This window comes from Lithobates pipiens, unplaced genomic scaffold (genome assembly GCF_037356315.1).
Source record: "Lithobates pipiens isolate NorthernLeopardFrog02 unplaced genomic scaffold, aLitPip1_a1.2 Scaffold_18, whole genome shotgun sequence".
NCBI lineage: Eukaryota > Metazoa > Chordata > Amphibia > Anura > Ranidae > Lithobates > Lithobates pipiens.
In genome coordinates this window covers 25,971,741-25,992,493 of record NW_027507758.1, presented here as the reverse complement: position 1 = coordinate 25,992,493, position 20,753 = coordinate 25,971,741, and the positions used below count along the sequence as shown (strand labels likewise).

At 45.1% G+C, this 20,753-nt stretch overlaps 1 protein-coding gene across 2 annotated transcripts in view; it reads right to left on the bottom strand.

Annotated features, from left to right (window-relative positions):
• The window catches only part of HAO1 (hydroxyacid oxidase 1), a 443,817-nt gene that overhangs the window by 44,493 nt on the left and 378,571 nt on the right, over window positions 1-20,753 (bottom strand). Inside the window, exon 1 of one of the 2 annotated variants that reach the window (XM_077485492.1) lies at window positions 15,191-15,404. The exons of the other annotated variant lie outside the window; for it this stretch is intronic. Coding sequence (XP_077341618.1) covers window positions 15,191-15,327 — 137 coding nt within the window. The 5' untranslated portion in view covers window positions 15,328-15,404. Of the gene's footprint in view, window positions 1-15,190; window positions 15,405-20,753 lie in introns of those variants that run through there. 2 annotated transcript variants of the gene reach the window in all.

Genomic DNA, 20,753 nt, shown 5'->3' with positions numbered 1-20,753 from the left:
AGTGCAGAAAATTCATGTAGCATTTACTTCCTGTAATCCATCTGCCCTTAGCTCAGGCATGCAGAGGGTGTGCTTAGCTGAGAAAGCCCCTCCTCCATGCCCATCCGTGCCGCCTATCCATGCCAATCCGTGCTGCCTATCAGTGCCCATCCGTGTCGCATATCAGTGCCCATCAATGCCACCTCATCAGTGCCACATCATCTGTGCACGTCAGTGCAGCGCCATCAGTGCCCATCAGTGAAGCAGAAAACATACTCATTTACAAAGTTTGGTAACTGAAACCTTATTTTATTCAAAATTTTTGGTCTTTTTTTTATTTGTTTAGCAGAAAATAAAAATCCCACAGGTGATCAAATACCACCAAAAGAAAGCTCTATTTGTGGGAACAAAATAAAAAATAAGTTTGGGTACAGTGTAGCATGACCGTGCAATTGTCATTGAAAGTGCGCCAGCGCTGAGAGCTGAAAATTGGTCTGGACAGGAAGGTGTATAAGTGCCCGGAATTGAAGTGGTTAATGGAAGGGAAGATGGATGAAAACGGAGATTAACGGAACAGAAGACGGATGAAGATGGATGAGGCAACGGATAAGAACTGATACATTTTTAATGTGGCTAAAATGATGGTGCCCGTGTGAAAAGGGCCTAAGACAAAATCAGCCTGAATCTTTTGGGGAGGTTGCTAAAAATAGATTAGCAGAAAGCAGGTCCTATTACAAAACACCTCGGAGAGTCTCCGCCTATGAGGAGAGGGGGTGTGTGTCTTTCCTCCAATCAGCAATTTTAGCTATCTTGGCTGTATGCCCAGACATCACACTCTGTTAAACAGGAAGAGAAAATCTCCTAACACAATCTCAACTTTCTAAACAGTATATAAATGTGAAGACAGCAGATATAAAGATAAAACCTATGTACGTCGGCAGAATGGCACGGGCAGGCATATTGGTGTACAGGTATGTTCAATCTTTAATGCCGCCCTGCCATCGCGAGAGCGCGCTGCCGGCGGCGCCCTCTAGTGCTGGTCGGGACCCCTTGTGAGTCCGGTTGCAGGTCCCGCGGACTCGATCGCCGCAGGCATACCCGCGATCGTCTCACGGGGCGGCTGAACGGAGAGATGCCGTTGTAAACAGCATCTCCCCGTTCTGCCTAGCAACTAGTGACACTGATCTCTGCTCCATGTGATTGTAGCAGAGATCAGTGTTCACTAAATGAAAGCCCAGCCCCCAACAGTTAGTAACACACCCCTAGGAACACTTAACCCCTACACTGCCACCCCCCTGGTTAACCCCTTCACTGCCAGTGTCATTTACACAGGAATCACTGCATTTATATAGCAGTGATTGCTGTATAAATGACATTGGTCCCAAAAATGTGTCAAAAATGTCCGATGTGTCTGCTATAATGTCGCAGTCACAATAAATAAAAAAAAAAAAAAAAAAAAAAAAAAAAAAAAAAAACAAACGCTGATCGCCGCCATTACTAGTAAAAAAAAATTAATAAAAATGCCATAAAACGATCCCCTATTTTGTAAACGCTATAACTTTTGCGCAAACCAATCAATAATCGATTATTGTGATTTTTTTTACCAAAAATATGTAGAAGAATACGTATCGGCCTAAACTGAGGGAAAAATTTTTTTTTTTTTAGATATTTTTGGGGAATATTTATTATAACAAAAAGTAAAAAATAATGTGTTTTTTTCAAAATTGTCGCTCTATTCTTGTTTATAGCGCAAAAAATAAAAACCGCAGAGGTGATTAAATACCACCAAAAGAAAGCTCTATTTGTGGTTAAAAAAGGGTTTCAATTTCGTTTGGAAGCCACGTCGCACGTCTGCGCAATTGTCAGTTAAAGCGACGCAGTGCTGAATCGCAAAAAGTGGTCTGGTCTTTGGCCAGCAAAATGGTCCGGGGCTGAAGTGGTTAATGTAAATGGGGGGTGCCATGTTTGCACATTACATATGCAGGCTCTGCTTCCTGCTTAGTAGTGTTACACAGTGCCTGTTCTTTAGGGCTCCTTCACACTGGGACACACAGGACTTTTTTTTAGCAGGAACGTTGGGAATGTAGTTCCCACACCTCCAGCACTAAATGTATGAAATGAGGGAGAGGTCTGTTGTTGAGGGAGAGGTCTGTTGTTGAGGGAGAGGTCTGTTGTTGTCACGATCAGGGGTCAGGCTCGAAGACCAATTGCTATAGCAGTTGCAGGATTACCACTAACCAGCAGGATAGGAACACTGGCCGTCACCCTGGCAGATGACACAGGCTCACCTGAGGTGCGGAGTCTAAGTACTAACCGGTCTTCACCAGAGCTCCAGATGGTAGAGATGGATTTAGCTGCGTGTTAGTACCAGGTCACGGTCCTCAGGATCGCCCCACCAGGAGATGAGCAAGCCGGGGTTCAGTAGTGGATGAGCAGGTAAGGATTAAACAGAAGCGTGGTCAGTAAGCAAGCCAAAAGGTCGGTAACGAGTTGTTGCAGATTGGGATCAGGCAGAAGCGTAGTCGTGGAACAGGCCAAGGGTCGATAACGAGCAGTAGTAAATATAAGCGGCAGCAGAGAAGACGGGAGCTAGATACAGGCTGGAGATGGCACAATATTCTGGCAAGGAGGAAGTGCAGAGACATGGCTTATATCAGGAAGTTCATGGGAGGAGCAAAGAGTTCAAGGTTCAGCTGAAATCAAGGTACAAGGCAGAGTTGTCAAAAGGATCTGACAAAGAACTGTCCAGCATCTCAGATAGCTCAGAGAGAAGATTCATTGCCAGACACAGCTGAGGTTCCAGGTTCAAGTCCAGGTTCTGACAGTACTCCCCTCCTCCCAAGACGTCCACTGGACGTCTTAGGGCCTGGTTTGTGAGGGAACCTCTGCTGGAATTCTCTTGTTAATCTAGGTGCATTAACATTCTATTTCCTTTGGGCTTTATTAGTTTTAGAAGTTCCAGTTGTTGAGACTTTCATCGCTCGCAAGGCTCTTTCGAAAGTCTTCAGGTCCTGCTTACGGACTATGGTGCCATTTGAGGCATACGTACAGTCAGGAGGTAGCGGGGTCACCGGCACAGGAACTTCAAGCGGGGTCACCGGCACAGGAACTACAACTGGGGTCACCGGCACTGGTACTGCGACTGGGGACACCGACACTGGTACTGCGACTGGGGACACCGACACTGGTACTTCGACTGGGGACACCGACACTGGTACTGCGACTGGGGACACCGACACTGGTACTGCGACTGGGGACACCGACACTGGTACTGCGACTGGGGACACCGACACTGGTACTGCGACTGGGGAAACAGGCACCGACACTTCGAGCTGGATAGCAGGCAGAGATTCAGGGACAGCAGGAAGGATCCTAGAAGTACCCACTTGGAGAACCTTTGGCCGAGGTGGGCGAATTGGACAGAGAGAGATAAGATGCCCTCTCCCCCCACAGTAAAAACAAAGACCACAGTCTCTCCTCCGCTCTCTTTCACCTTGAGATAGCTTGGGCCGGATGGCCCCAATCTCCATGGGTTCCACGTCTCCCAGGGAAGGTGTGCGTGTGACCTTAGGAGCATCTAGGCTTTGTGGGGTAAGGACTTCAGCTTCATGACTTGGAACATACTGTGATGGCATGGAGTCGTATCTGTACCGGGTACTCCTGTCCCTGGATGCCCGCAGGCCACGTGAGCAAAGAGTAGACTTGGGAACTCTGGTTTTCTTAGAAACACGAATGTAAGAGTCCAGAGCAAACATGAATGCCTCCCAGCTATCCAAGACTGGACTCCTTTCCTGTAAAAGCTGATGAGCCCATGTTTTCCATTGTCCAGTGAGCAGGTTGATGGAAGCACGAATCTTAATAAAGTCGGTGGCATAGGTCCTAGGCTTAAGGGAAAACAGCAGCTCACAATCCATCTTAAAACAAAAGAAGGATGCACGATTACCATCAAACTTCTCAAGCATCAAGACAAATGGTTCTGGACAAACCGGTTCCGGGGTTGGGTGTACTGTGCCTCTAAACAAGCGGACTTCTTGCTGCAGCTCAGCAATTTGCTGCCTGAACGGAGCCACGGCATTTGCTATAGCGGCCTCCATGTTTTTGGGCAGAATATTCTGTCACGATCTGGAGTCAGGCTCAGAGACCAGTAGCTATAGCAGCAGAGCAGATATTCACACAGGTCACCCTGGCTGATGACACAGGCTCACCTGAGGTGCGGAGTCTAAGTACTAACCGGTCTTCACCAGAGATCCAGATGGTAGAGATGGATTTAGCTGCATGTTAGTACCAGGTCGCGGTCCTCAGGATCGCCCCACCAGGAGATGAGCAAGCCGGGGTTCAGTAGTGGATGAGCAGGTAAGGATTAAACAGAAGCGTGGTCAGTAAGCAAGCCAAAAGGTCAGTAACGAGTTGTTGCAGATTGGGATCAGACAGAAGCGTAGTCGTGGAACAGGCCAAGGGTTGATAACGAGCAGTAGTAAATATAAGCTGCAGCAGAGAAGACGGGAGCTAGATACAGGCTGGAGATGGCACAATATTCTGGCAAGGAGGAAGTGCAGAGACATGGCTTATATCAGGAAGTTCATGGGAGGAGCAAAGAGTTCAAGGTTCAGCTGAAATCAAGGTACAAGGCAGAGATGTCAAAAGGATCTGACAAGGAACTGTCCAGCATCTCAGATAGCTCAGAGAGAAGATTCATTGCCAGACACAGCTGAGATCCCAGGATCAAGTCCAGGTCCTGACAGTTGTTGAGGGAGAGGTCTGTTGTTGAGGGAGAGGTCTGTTGTTGAGGGAGAGGTCTGTTGTTGAGGAAGAGGTCTGTTGTTGAGGGAGAGGTCTGTTATTGAGGGAGAGGTCTGTTATTGAGGGAGAGGTCTGTTATTGAGGGAGAGGTCTGTTGTTGAGGGAGAGGTCTGTTGTTGAGGGAGAGGTCTGTTGTTGAGGGAAAGGTCTATTATTGAGGGAGAGGTCTGTTGTTGAGGGAGAGGTCTGTTGTTGAGGGAGAGGTCTGTTGTTGAGGGAGAGGTCTGTTGTTGAGGGAGAGGTCTGTTGTTGAGGGAGAGGTCTGTTGTTGAGGGAGAGGTCTGTTGTTGAGGGAGAGGTCTGTTGTTGAGGGAGAGGTCTGTTGTTGAGGGAGATGTCTATTGTTGAGGGAGAGGTCTATTATTGAGGGAGAGGTCTGTTGTTGAGGGAGAGGTCTATTGTTGAGGGAGAGGTCTGTTGTTGAGGGAGAGGTCTATTATTGAGGGAGAGGTCTGTTGTTGAGGGAGAGGTCTATTATTGAGGGAGAGGTCTATTGTTGAGGGAGAGGTCTGTTGTTGAGGGAGAGGTCTATTATTGAGGGAGAGGTCTGTTGTTGAGGGGGAGGTCTATTATTGAGGGAGAGGTCTGTTGTTGAGGGAGAGGTCTGTTGTTGAGGGAGAGGTCTATTGTTGAGGGAGAGGTCTGTTGTTGAGGGAGAGGTCTGTTGTTGAGGGAGATGTCTATTGTTGAGGGAGAGGTCTATTATTGAGGGAGAGGTCTATTATTGAGGGAGAGGTCTGTTATTGAGGGAGAGGTCTGTTGTTGAGGGAGAGGTCTATTATTGAGGGAGAGGTCTATTATTGAGGGAGAGGTCTATTATTGAGGGAGAGGTCTGTTGTTGAGGGAGAGGTCTGTTGTTGAGGGAGAGGTCTGTTGTTGAGGGAGAGGTCTATTGTTGAGGGAGAGGTCTATTGTTGAGGGAGAGGTCTATTGTTGAGGGAGAGGTCTATTATTGAGGGAGAGGTCTGTTGTTGAGGGAGAGGTCTGTTGTTGAGGGAGAGGTCTGTTGTTGAGGGAGAGGTCTATTGTTGAGGGAGAGGTCTATTATTGAGGGAGAGGTCTATTATTGAGGGAGAGGTCTATTGTTGAGGGAGAGGTCTATTATTGAGGGAGAGGTCTGTTGTTGAGGGAGAGGTCTATTATTGAGGGAGAGGTCTGTTGTTGAGGGAGATGTCTATTATTGAGGGAGAGGTTTGTTGTTGAGGGAGATGTCTATTATTGAGGGAGAGGTCTGTTGTTGAGGGAGATGTCTATTATTGAGGGAGAGGTCTGTTGTTGAGGGGGAGGTCTATTATTGAGGGAGAGGTCTGTTGTTGAGGGAGAGGTCTGTTGTTGAGGGAGAGGTCTATTATTGAGGGAGAGGTCTGTTGTTGAGGGAGAGGTCTATTGTTGAGGGAGAGGTCTGTTGTTGAGGGAGAGGTCTGTTGTTGAGGGAGATGTCTATTGTTGAGGGAGAGGTCTATTATTGAGGGAGAGGTCTATTATTGAGGGAGAGGTCTGTTATTGAGGGAGAGGTCTGTTGTTGAGGGAGAGGTCTGTTATTGAGGGAGAGGTCTGTTGTTGAGGGAGAGGTCTGTTGTTGAGGGAGAGGTCTGTTGTTGAGGGAGAGGTCTGTTGTTGAGGGAGAGGTCTGTTGTTGAGGGAGAGGTCTATTGTTGAGGGAGAGGTCTATTGTTGAGGGAGAGGTCTATTATTGAGGGAGAGGTCTGTTGTTGAGGGAGAGGTCTGTTGTTGAGGGAGAGGTCTGTTGTTGAGGGAGAGGTCTATTGTTGAGGGAGAGGTCTATTATTGAGGGAGAGGTCTATTATTGAGGGAGAGGTCTATTGTTGAGGGAGAGGTCTATTATTGAGGGAGAGGTCTGTTGTTGAGGGAGAGGTCTATTATTGAGGGAGAGGTCTGTTGTTGAGGGAGATGTCTATTATTGAGGGAGAGGTTTGTTGTTGAGGGAGATGTCTATTATTGAGGGAGAGGTCTGTTGTTGAGGGAGATGTCTATTATTGAGGGAGAGGTCTATTATTGAGGGAGAGGTCTATTATTGAGGGAGAGGTCTGTTGTTGAGGGAGATGTCTATTATTGAGGGAGAGGTCTATTATTGAGGGAGAGGTCTATTATTGAGGGAGAGGTCTATTATTGAGGGAGAGGTCTGTTGTTGAGGGAGAGGTCTGTTGTTGAGGGAGAGGTCTGTTGTTGAGGGAGAGGTCCGTTGTTGAGGGAGAGGTCTATTATTGAGGGAGAGGTCTGTTGTTGAGGGAGAGGTCTGTTGTTGAGGGAGAGGTCTGTTGTTGAGGGAGAGGTCTGTTGTTGAGGGAGAGGTCTATTGTTGAGGGAGAGGTCTATTGTTGAGGGAGAGGTCTATTGTTAAGGGAGGGGTCAATTGTTGAGGGAGAGGTCTGTTGTTAAGACCCCTTTCACACCACACCGCCCTTTGTGTCGGCGGTAAAACGCCGCTATTTTTAGTGGCGTTTTACCGCCGGATTTGCGGCGGATTTCGGCCGCTAGCGGGGCGCTTTTACCCCCGCTAGTGGGCGCGAAAGGGTTAAAACCGCCGGCAATATCGGCGTTTTGCCGGCGGGATTACAGCGCTGCCCCATTAATTTCAATGGGGAGCTGCGGTGGAGGAGCGGTAAACACACCGCTCCTTCACCGCTCCAAAGAAGCTGCTGGCAGGACTTTTTTCTGACGTCCTGCCAGCGCACCGCTGTAGTGTGAAAGCCCTCTGGGCTTTCACACTACACACAATGGTGCAGCTTCTTTAGGGTGGATTGCAGGCGCTATTTCTAATGCTATAGCGCCTCCAAAATGCCCTGGTGTGAAAGGGGTGTAAAGGAGAGATCTGTTGTTGACGGAGGTCTACTGTTGAGGGAGAGGTCTGTTGTTGAGGGAGAGATATGTTGTTGAGGGAGGGTCCTATTGTTGAGAGAGAGAGGTCTACTGTTGAGGGAGAACACTATAAACAGGAGTCTTTCTCACACAAGGACATGGTACAGCAGACACATATCAGGAGTATGAAATGTTGGGGTAACATTCTTTCAACCCAATGCAACTACTCAGGAATTATTGTAAGGAAATCAAATATAATTAACAGTGTATGACAGTGGCGTATCATAAATGTGTGCAGGCCCCAGGGGGGATGGGGCCCAGTGTGTACTCATTGACTGCGCACGTAGAGGATTAACAGGGGCTGCCTGTGCTCTCTGTCGTCCTGCAGTCTCCAGTGCAGACCACTACTTCCCTTCACATTGTTGATTGCTAGAAGCTGACTGCCACTCGCCTGCCATTGTCTTAGCAACCAATGACATGCTTTCTGTGCCGGAATAACCCCCTGAGAAAGTCATGTGCCTTGTGACGAAACACGTAGGAGCGGGGCTTTTGGATGACCTTGGCACATATGCGTGGAACCCATCTGAAGTCTGCTTGCAGACCTGCTCTGCCTCCGGGCTTTGCTCTCTGCCCTCTTACAGTGCTGAAAGGTATATGAAGGCGAATGCTCTGATATTTATGGGACTCTGATGTGAACAGGGGGCGCTCAGTTATTGACCAGGTACTCCCGATTAGACATGAGCAGAGTGAAAAAATAATGTTTTGTTTTCAGTTTTTCTTAATTATTTACATAAATTTTGGTTTTGTTAAATTAGTTAAATTTGTTTTCAGAATTCGCTTTGTTTTATCAAATCGATTGGAATCGATTTCAATTTTTCTAATTCCATTTAAATTTATTCTGTTCGAAATTCACATTTTAGAAGATGGTTATATTCTTTCTATTCCATTCTATTCTATTGTTTTTTTTTTTATTCAATTCTTTTATATTATATTATATTCAATTCTTTTCTATCCTATTCAAATTCAAATGTATTCTATTCGGATTTCGGGAAATGGTTATATTGTTATATTCTTTCTATTCTATTCTTTTATATTATCTATTCGATTCTGTTCTAATATTTTCTATTCTATTCTTTTATATTCTATTTGAATTCAAATTTATTCTATTTGAAATTTGAATTTTGGAAGATGGTTATATTCTTTCTGTTCTATTGAATTTTTTCTATTCTATTCTAATCTCTTCTATTCTATTCAAATTTATTTTTATGAATTTTGGAAAATGGTTATTTTGTTATATTCTTTCTATTCTATTATTTATTCTATTCCGTTCTATATTGTATTGTATTCTTTTCTATTATAGTCTATTCTTTTACATTCTATTCTAATTAGAATTAATTATATTTGAAGTTCGAATTTCAGAAGATGGTTATACTCTTTCTAGTCTTTTCTATTCCTTTATTTTCTGTTCTATTTTATTCTGTCATTTTATATTCTATTCTATTTTGTTCTGTTTTCATCTATTCTTTTATTTTCTATAGTATCCCTTATTTTTTTTTATTCTGTTTTACTCTATTCCATTCTATCCTTTTATTTTCTATTCTATCCTTTTTTTTCCTATTCTATTTTTTTTCTCTTCCGAAATTCGAATTTGATTCCAAAACTATTTAAATCCGAATTTTGATTCCTTATTTTCAGATTTGTTTAAATTTGTTACTATTGTATTTTGGACATTTGGATACATCCAAATTTCTGAATAACGAAAAATTAGTCTGAATTTCAATTCGGAACGAAACAAACTGCACATGTCTACTCCTGATGATTGGGGGAATCAGGTGTGAACATGGGACTCTTGATATGACCAAGGTGCCATCTAGTGGCCATATCGCAGTACTTTTTTTTAATACAGTATCTCGAAATTTGAATTTTGGAAGATTGTTATATTCTTTCTATTCCACCATTCTATTCTATTGTTTTTTTTTCTATTCAATTATTTTTATTTTCTATTATATTCAATTCTTTTCTATTCTATTAAAATTTTGTAAAATGGGTATATTGTTATATTATTTCTATTTTATTCTTTTCTATTCTATTATATTATTTTCTATTCTATTGAAATTGAAATTTATTTTATTTGAAATTTGAATTTCGGAAGATGGCTATACTATTGATTTTTTTTTTCTATTCCATTCTATATTAATCTATTCTTTTCTATTCTATTTGAATTTTAATTTATTTTATTATAATTTCGCAAAGTAGTTATGTTCTTTTATTTTCTATTCTACTCTTTTCCATGCTATTCGAATTCAAATTTATTCTATTTGAAATTCAAATTTCAGAAGATGGTTATTTTCTTTCTATTCTATTCTTTTCTATTCCTTTATTTTCTGTCTATTTTAGTCTGTAATTTCATTTTCTATTCTATTTTGTTCTGTTTAACTTTTTATTTTTATTTTCTATTCTTTTATTTTGTATTCTGTTCTGTTCTACTCTATTTTATCCTATCCTTTGATTTCCTATGGTTTTCTATTCCTTTTTTCTATTCTATTTTATTTATCTTCGGAGATTTGAATTTGATTCGAAAGCTATTCTAATTCGATTTGAAAACTTTGAATTTCATCACAATTTTGATTTGTTATTTCGGATTTGTTTAAATTCGTTACTATTGTAATTCGGAGGCTTGGATACATCCGAATTTCTGAATAACGAAAAATGTGTCCGAATTTCAATTTGGGATGAAACAAACTGCCCATGTCTACTATGAATGGGGGGGGGGAAATCTGATGTGAAAATGGGACTCTTGATAGGACCAAGGTGCCACCTAGTGGCCATATTGCTGTACTTTTTTTTAATACAGTATCTTAATCAGGAAAAAAGTATGTTATGGACATTGAATGTCACTTACGATCATAGGAGATAATTACTGTATGTTATTAAAGAGCATGTAACCCTCCATGGGGAAGTTGTACCTACAGGTAAGCCTGTAGGTACTGTAAATATCTCCTGAACTTGCACCGTTTAGGCGATATTTGCTATATAAGCTGCCGCCAACATCATCGGCGCGCATGCGCACTGAAGGAGCGGCCCGCTCGTGCCGCTTCGTCAGGGCCCGTGCCATGACAGGGCCCTGAATGTACTGTATGCATGTACTGTAACTGCTCAGATGAGCACCAGGGTTCCCCCTTACATCATAGTCCCCATCAGAGTCCCCGTTTCACATCAACTCTGTTCATCAGAACGTCAATTACACCAACTGTTGGTGTAAGAGTGCCTCCCTACAGCAACTATCTCTATCAGAGTTTCCTCTTACATGAAATGTCCCCATCAGACTGGCTTTATGGATCAGTGTGTAGGCAGGTGCAGTTAGCTACTTTGCCACTAGATGGCTCTGTAGCAGAATAGTGCCTGGTTACAGCAAATAGGGTCATCAAGGTGCTAGGCCCCTTTTAAGTAGCGCCCCCTTCCTGCATTGATGTCATGGGTGAGTTAGCGCCCCTGTTATAAACCATGTTGGATGGAGACCTAACAGCACTTGGGGCGTGGGAGCCAAACAACCCACACCTATATGGATGAATTAAATCATGTAGGTCCAGGATAGGACAGGAGGATAGGAGGAATAGACCTGCACCTAGGAACCAGCTGAAGTCTTTTTTGTTGTTCATTTTGGAGGTGGGGGCTAGAGCCTTTGTGCAAAAGGCCTTTCAGGCCAGGCCCTGAGTGAGGCTGCTTCCATGGAGGGTGTACATAAGAAGGAGTTGACTACAGAAAGCACAGTTCTGTGAGTGCTGATTACCCCGGGGGTGAAGGAGAGGCTGAAAAAGCACGATGGCTCCCAAGGTTCTGCATATGCTTTCACATCTGACTACTGCGGACCATCCACTAAATGTAATTGCCTGTGTAAAGTCAAGTGACTCTAGATTGTATGTCCTAGTGATGTGACTGTTATAGCATTTCTGGAATACCATCATGAAAGTGCAGCAAACTACTTTATGTGTGAAAGTTCCTTCCTATGGGGATGTAAAGGTCAACAGCCAGGAATGTCATGTCATGGCATGGGGTGGGGCACAAGATGGCGGAGGGTTTGGCATCAGCAAGGGAGAACAGTGCTCTAGCAGGTCTAATTCAATCCAAAAGTGTTCTATGGGGTTGAGGTCAGGCCTCTGTGCAGGCCAGTGAAGTTCCTCCACCCTCGCTCATCCATATCTTTATGGACCTTGCTTTGTGCACTAGTAAGCAGTCATGTTGGAACAGGAAGGGGCCACCCCCAAACTGTTCCCACAAAGTTGGGAGCATGAAATTGTCCAAAATGTCTTGGTATGCTCACGACATAAGATTTCCCTTCACTAGAACCCATGGGTCAAGGCCAACCCCCGAAAAACAACCCCACATCATAATCCCCCCTCCACCAAATGATTTGGACCAGTGCGCAAAGCAAGGTCCATAAAGACATGGATGAGTGAGTTTGGGGAGGAGGAACTTGACTGGCCTGCACAGAACCCTGACCTCAACCCGATAGAACACCTTTGGGATGAATTAGAGCGGAGACTGCGAGCCAGGCCTTCTCGTCCAATATCAGTGCCTGACCTCACAAATGCGCTTCTGGAAGAATGGTCAAACATTCCCATAGACACACTCCTAAACCTTGTGGACGGCCTTCCCAGAAGAGCTGAAGCTGTTATAGCTGCAAAGGGTGGGCCAACTCAATATTGAACCCTACAGACTAAGACTGGGATGCCATAAGGGTCCTTTCACACGGGGCGGATCAGTGCTGATCCGCCCCGTGGATATCCGTTTGCTCAGCGGGGATCACTCCGTCAATCCCCGCTGAGCAGGGAGATGACAGGTCCGTCTCTGCACACTGCGTAGGGACAGACCTGTCACAGCGTCACTCTCCCCTATGGGAGATCGGATTACTACGGACCGCAGTGTCCGTCGTCACCTGATCCGATCCGCAGACGGATGGAAAAATAGCTTTTTCCTCCTTCACACTTTTTCGGATCGGAGCGGGTCGGATGTCAGCGGACATGTCACCGCTCACATCCGACGCTCCATAGAGCCCTATGGAGCATCCGTTCAGGTCCGCCTAAAGAACTGACAGACGGGCCTGAACGGATCGTCAGTGTGAAAGGGGCCTTAAAGTTCATGTGTATGTAAAGGCAGGCGTCCTAATACTTTTGGTAATACAGTGTAGGGGGATGGGTACTGCCCACCCTAGAACTCCCTGTTTAGACCTGGGCCTGCATTTCAGCAAAAAGCTGTTTTCTAATTATATCTTTTAATGGGATTTTCATTTTTAGCTTGTTTTTATTTTTTTGGCTGAGGCTCTGCTTTGGGAGTTTGCTGAACACACTATGACATATGAAAAAAATAAATAAATGTTTTAATGTTTTAGTAGAAGAATTGGACAGGATCCAGACAAATTTCAAGCTGTTAATGACTCCCGGTCATTATAATGTCTGATTAATCCCTCCATGAACACTCTTGTTTCCAGCAGGAACAGAGCGCCATTATTCAGGTATCTATGAATTTACTTACTTATTCATTTTTCGGAGATTAGTTCCCGGCAGATTAATCTTGTTACAGTAGCCTAATTTTTTGAGCAATTAACCTTGAGAGGAATTGTAAAGACTAAATACTTCCAGTGTAGAATAGTCGTCATCAGATCATTCATTTTCTCTTTATGGGGCCGATTTACTAAAGGAGTCATTTTTACACTTTCCTATGTGCATTTTATTCTGGAAATGTTTTAAAGGGAACCTGCACTGAGAAAATACATAGGATGCCGTTGCAATGCTTTTGGAAATGATAAATGACTGGCTGTAATATTCTTCCAAATGCCATAAGGGCTGCTTCACATCAGAGGCAGTCCAGTGCGTTTTTTATTCTGCATCAAAAACGCATCCACAGCTTTTTTCATGGATTGCAATGGCATAGTTCACACCATGGAGAGGAAGGTGACTTTTACTGCCATGAACACCAAAGTGGGGGGTGTGGGATTTAACGTTTAATGCCATGACCACCAAAGCGGAATAGGGGGGTTAACTTTCACTGCCATGACCACCAATATGGGAAGGGGGGGGGGGGGGGGGAATTGGGGGAGGTGTGGTAACTTTCACTTCCATGGTCACCGATGTAGGGAGGTGGGGATTCATATCCACTGCCACTGACCAACAATGTAGGCGGGTGGGGGACTAAACTTTACTATTAGTGACCACCAATGTGGGGAATGTGGTGAAAGAGGAAGGAGGTAATAGTACAGACACCAATGCTGGGGGTTATTATTTTATCCACTGATACCAATGTTGAGGGGTTGGCTTTGCACTCATTATCACTAAGGCTGAGGGTTATTATTGCTGCCACTGACACCAATGTTGAGAGTTATTATTGCACTCATTATCACCAATGCTGGGGGTTATTATTGCACTCATTATCCCCCATACTGGGGGTTATTATTGCAGCCACTGTTACCAATGTTGTGGGTTATTATTGCACTCATTATCACCAATGCTGGGGGTTATTATTGTAGCCACTGACACCAATGTTGAGGGTTATTATTGCACTCATTACCACCAATTCTGGGGGTTATTATTGTAGCCACTGACACCAATGTTGAGGGATATTTTTGCACTCATTATCACCAATGCTGGGGGTTATTACTGCAGCCACTGACACCAATGTTGAGGGTTATTATTGCACTCATTATCACCAATTCTGGGGGTTATTACTGCAGCCACTGTTACCAATGTTGTGGGTTATTATTGCACTCATTATCACCAATTCTGGAGGTTATTATTGTAGCCACTGACACCAATGTTGAGGGATATTTTTGCACTCATTATCACCAATGCTGGGGGTTATTACTGCAGCCACTGACACCAATGTTGAGGGTTATTATTGCACTCATTATCACCAATGCTGGGGGTTATTATTGCAGCCACTGAAACCAATGTTGAGGGTTATTATTACAGTCATTGACACCAATGATGGGGGTTATTATAGCACTCATTGACACCAATGATGGGGGTTATTATAGTATCCACTGATACAATTGATGGGGGTTGTTGTACTCCAACGTTTTCAGTGATATGCTGCAAAAAATGCAACTGGGCTGATTTTTTTTCTTCGGGTTGGGAGGTAGGTTCTAGCTCATTCAATTTGAACCTTAATGCACAAGAATATGCCGTTATTGTTTAAAAATCTCACCATACATCAGCCTGTGTGCGCCATCTGCCCGTCTAGAACCATCCTGAGCTTTGTTTTCAATTAAGTCCTTGCCATGTACGGCCCGGGCTTGGTATCAAACTTGAGTAAAGTGGAACCACACTGGCAAAGATTGATTATAATTTGGGCCTTCTAAATACTGTAAATCAGTAAATATACAAAGCTAAGACCTCTGTGTGTAGTAGTAGTATCAAAAAATGTACCCGTCCATTGAACAAAAAGAAAAAAATGCAAAAAAAAAAAAAAAGGCCCCCTGGGTCCCCGCAGACACTAATCTTTATTTCCCGGGGCTCATGCTCTCTGGCTTTGTCTATTTATCAACAGAATCTTTTGGTAATGGGAAGAAAAAAAAAGCCGTGACGTTGTAACTTACCTTGAAAATGCTGCTAGATTGTCCGCCAGCGTTTGCTGACCGTCCGCTCCCGATCGGTAATAATCAAATACCGACTTCTTAAGATGATATTTGGCATGTTTCTCAAAATCTTCCACTGTTATTAACTTTTCAGACATTTTGGGCCGTTGGGTCTTTCTGGAAGCTGCCCAGCACTTCAAATGATGAGCTATTTGTAGCTGTAGGACGGGGGATGTGGATAATAAATAACCATTTCTCTCTCTTATGTTTGCATGACCTGTGTTTGGTTTCTCTGTCAATGTGTAAACGCAGGTTTCATGTGCGTGGCTTTGGCACTGGACTTTCTCCTGCAGTTTGCAACGGGACGTTTGTCATTTGGAAATGGTACAATACCTACCATTTATCTCCTCAATTAATTCAGATACTGATAAAAATACTTTTGGATTTATGTGAGTGAACTTAAAGTGGTTGTAAACCCCTTACAAACCACTTTGACCTATAGGTAAGCCTAGATTAAGGCTTATCTGTAGGTCCAAGAAATATCTCCTAAACCTACACAGTTTAGGAGATATTTGCCGAAACACAGGCACCGCTGTCTGCGACGCGCAGGTGCACTGATCGCGCCGCTGTTAACGGCGATATGCCGCGAGTGGCGGCTCTTGTGCGCATGCGCGGGAGTGACGTCATCGCGGCTTCGCCGAATGACAGCGACAGAGCAGCGAGACCCACCAAGAAGATGGATGCTCCGGACTACAGGGGACAGCGGTGTCAGGTAAGTGAGTCAGTGACACATAATGGACTACTCTGCGATCCATAGTAGTCCATTATGCTTTACCTTTGCAGGGAATCAAAGAGGAAGTAAACTCATCAGCTGCAGGAGAAAAAGGGATGATCAGTTCCTCTGTATGCAGCCGTCCCCTGCCGCTCCTCCAATCCAACTTCTTTCTGCTGCCCCCTGTGCTCTTTCCAAAACCCCCCTCGTGCTGCGGGGGATCGGTCAGGATGGAGAGCTAGTAAATGTGTAATTTACCGGCCCCTTCCTTGTCTTAATGATCAGTACCTATCACTGACTCTGTCCATTCATAACTTTAATTCTTATGAGTTGTGATGGGGCAATGCATCCTGTTCCCCTTTTATACAACGTAGGTCTGTGGTTAAGTGGGCACAGCTGGGAACGTGAGTGTGACAGGATAAGTTATTAAGGACTGTAGACACACCTGAGCTGATCTGCACAATCAATTGCTTAAAGCCCAAATGCAGCCAATTTATTTTTGCAAACGTTTATTTTTTTAAATTGTCACCTTGTGCCTGTTGGTTAGATTTGAATATACAAAGCAAAAAAAACATGTAAATAAAGTCCAAATAAATGTACTGAACGTTCTGATCCGTATTGGGAAACAAAACTTTTGAATGGACCACAGATGCTCCAGGACTTTTCAGGTGCAGAAACGCCACCCCCACACCTGTCCCCAATCACCAAATGGTGATGACCCCCAGGTCCTGGAGCGTCTGTGGTCCATTGCACTTCAAAAGTTTTTTTTCCCATTGCGGATCAGAACATTCAGCACATTTATTTGGACTTTATTTACATGTTTTTTGCTTTGTATATTCACATCTGCACTCATCCACATTTGGTTACACATGTTTATTAACCTTTGTGAGCGCCACATTTTCATAATTTTACAATAATTTTATTGTAGCACTTTGTGTGTGGCAGCTGCTTTAGTTTACTTTTTCACAGTTTTTTCACCATTCAGCGTGAGTTTAACTTTTATATTGTCAGTGGTTAGATTTGCCCCCAACACACACTTTCTATCAGGACAGGAAGTTATGGTAAATCACTCCAATGGGGACGCAGGCAATAGCAGGTGAAAAGGTATGCATTTCAAATGCATATCTTCACCCGCCTCCCAAATTTATGGAGGCGCTTCCCAGCACTTTTCTCCTACATGGCACAACCTCATATCAATTAGACATTATCTTCAAACCAGGACATCTTTGTGTTTTCTGTACATCATGAAGGTGTCTCTTAACAAGGGAAATATCGAAATATCCGGGGTGGAATGTTCCATCAGAATTTTTCCAATTCTTTATTTAAAATATCACAAAAAAAAAAATCAATGGTCACAAATACACTCACAGCACATTCCAGTGACCGGGTCTCCATTAATAATTACGTAGTAACCTGAACAGCAATAATTAACACATTGTACCTTATTGGTAACCATTTGGATTTATGGCATCCAAAAGTATGAGAAAAGGGGTCAGTGTAGAGCAGGAAGGGCCCCCCTCGTGATTCTGATCCATCATCCTAGTTGGATGAATGTCATAATATCTTGTTTCTAATGCCCCTCGGACATTCAGTCCACAAAATCCGTCTGATTTTTTTCCGACGGATTTTGTTTAAAACTAGTCTTGCATACACACGGTCGCACAAAGTTGTCAGAAAATCCAATCGTTCGTAACGAGGAAACGTTCGTAACGTACGATGGGACTACATAGAGGCCTGTAGCCAATAGCCGATCGGATTTTGTTGTTGGAAAATTTTAGATCCAGCGCTCAAACATTTTCCATCGGAAATTCCGACAGAAAAAGTCCGATAGAGCCCACAAACTATCGGATTTTCTGACAACATAACCCGATTTGACTTTTTCCATCGGTATGTCCGACTGTGTTTATGGGGCATAAGAATGTTGGAGAATGTTCATGCTGATTGAGCCTGAACGCAGGAGGAATCCAGGGAAAATGGAGGGGGATTTTTTTTTTTTAAATCACTTTTATTGCTGTCACAAGGAGTGCACAACATCCTTGTGACAGCAATAGGCATGTGACAGGTACTCTTTATGGATAGATCTGGGGTCTATAAGACCCCAAATCTGACCTCTGCACTTAAATGCATTCAAAACAGATTGGCGTCTTTAAATGCTTTCGATTTTAAATGACGCAGATTGTTTCAGAGTAAACCAGAAGCGCTTATTTGTTTTGGTGTCTTTTGTATGTATGGATTACATGGGTCGTTACTGGTGTGGTAAAAAATTTGTCGACTCATGCAGAACCTCGACCGCATCAGTTCTGGTGCGGCTACGTCACAAAACAGCTGATCTCGGGGCTCCACTGCGCATGCGCCTCTTCACCGCGGCTATACCGCGCATGCGCAGACTCTCCTTTCAGTCGAGGGAAATTTTAGACTCGAGCGGGCGGGCGGGCAGAGGCGGTGTGAGTTGCTTAATTACGTCATCGTCAGCACTGCCTCCAGCCCCGCCCCTAATACGCTCCTAGCCTGCTCTGGAAAAGGGGGGCGTGCCCATTTGCTGCATAGAACTGTGTCTATATTAAAGTGGTGTTGCCACCAAAAAATAAAAAAGTGTTTAAAATTCTTAAAAAAATAAAAAATAATTGGAAAAAAAAAATTTTTTTACTCACTTCTAAATACCTGTTGCTAGGGGGTCCCTCGTAGTCTGCCTTCTTCCTTGCCTGGGCTGGTGACATCACTTCCCCTCGTGCCACGCAGTCACCTGGGACCTGTCACGTGTTCCAGATGACTGTGCGGCGTATCACGGCGCCCTGCGCCGCTCGCGCATGCGCGTGCCTACAGTAGGAATGACGGCGCCACGAGCAGACCGGGGAACAAGGGGGGGGGGCTTCGTTCCCCCGCATCGCTGGACCCTGGGACAGGTAAGTGTCTGATTATTAAAAAGGCCCAGAGAAAATATAGAGCTGCCCCGCCCCCGGCCCTGCTCTGCTGAACGGGGGAGTGCCCATTTACAACATACCGTAGCACTGTCTATAGCAATGTCTATAGCAATGTGAGCAAGGCCTCAAGCCCCGCCCCTAGCCTGCTCTGCTGAAGGGGTCGGGCCCCCCATGTGTATATCAATGGCAGGTCCAGGAAAAATATAGAACTGTGCCTGTGGGAGGGGCCAAGCCTTTGCACAGAAGACATTCCTCATCAATATGATCATCCACACTGCATGATGTACATAATGTGAAGGGCTGTGCAGGAACGAAAACAGCAGCCTCACACACGGAGCCTCCCTCCGCTTACACAAATCTGTCTGTGTACAGCCCTGCAAAATACATTACATATACGGGAGGTCAAAATTATACAGCAGTGACAGTGGCGGCTGGTGCTCAAAATTTTTTGGGGGGGGTGCAAGCAAACTGAAAAATACTGAAAAAACCCCCCAATCAATTGCAGCCTCACTGTGCCTGTCAAATGCAGCTACTGTGCCCACAATATGCAGCCATTTGTGCCCATCATAAGCAGCCATTTGTGCCCGTCGAATGAAGCCACTTGTGCCCATCATATGCAGCCATTGTGCCCATCATCTGCAGCCAGCTGTCACTTCACTAACCCCCCCCGTAGCCGGCATATACCGAGAGTGACGGGGCTTCTTCCTCCTCCTCTTCTGTATCCGTGGCCGGGGCTCCTGTGTCCGCTCTGCCCCTCAGGCTTCTTTTGCCGCGTCTCCTCTTCCACCAAAGCAATAGGCATCGAATAGGATCGCCTAATGCTTTGGTCGACCGGGAGACAAGTCTCACTGACCTACCTGCTGATTGGTAGGGAGTAACGTTAGTGTGAAAATAGCAAAAATGTATTTGCTATGCCACATAACAAGGTGGGATTGGGACACAGTGCCCCGCACCCCGAGCCCCCCTTATTTTGAAGCCTATTAGAGACTATGGCTCTAATCACGTGCTTCAATATACCACCCCCCCCCCCCCCCCGCCTATCTGCGCCATAGTAATTCATGTGTCCGGCATCCTGAAAGGGGACATTCACCTGAATAGGGAGGGCGGCAGAGGTGACAGGGTGGACGGCGCCCATGTGCCCACAATCCACGGGCCACCACTGGTCTTTGATCTCGGTCAAGTGCTGGGTCAAGTGCTGGGGGCTGGATCACCTCCACTGCTTTTAATCCAATCAGGGGCCAAAGAAGCTAAGATGCGAGTTTACCTGTAGCCACTGGAGACTTGTACACCATCATCATGGCGTCCCAGGACGGTGGGTACCAGGTCCCCCGAGGGCAGAGCGCATGTGTGACCCGATTTGGGGTCACTGAAGGCTTAGGGAGATGGACGTGAGAGAAGGAGATTGCTCCTGGGTGGACGTGGGAGAAGGAGATTGCTCCTGGGTGGACGTGGGAGAAGGAAATTGCTCCTGGGTGGACGTGGGAGAAGGAGATTGCTCCTGGGTGGACGAGGGAGAAGGAGAGGGCTCCTGGGTGGATGAGGGAGAAGGAGAGGGCTCCTGGGTGGCTGGGGAGAATCAGAGAGCCCCTAGGTGGCCGGGGGACAAGCAGAGAGCCCCTGGGTGGCCGGTGGAGAAGGAGAGAGCCCACGGGTGGCCGGTAGAGAAAGAGAAAGTCCTGCATGGCCGATGGAGAAGGAGAGAGCACCTGGGTGTTTGCAGGACCCATGGGTGGCTATTTAATGAAGAAGAGGGCCCCTGAGTGGCCAGGAGAAAAGGAGAGGGCACCTGGGTGGTTGGCAGAGAAGGTGTGGGCTCCTGGCTGTTTGAAGGAGAAGGATGGCCCCAGGGTCGGCTAAAATTGGAAGAGCTGGTCCTTGGGTGGTTGGAGAA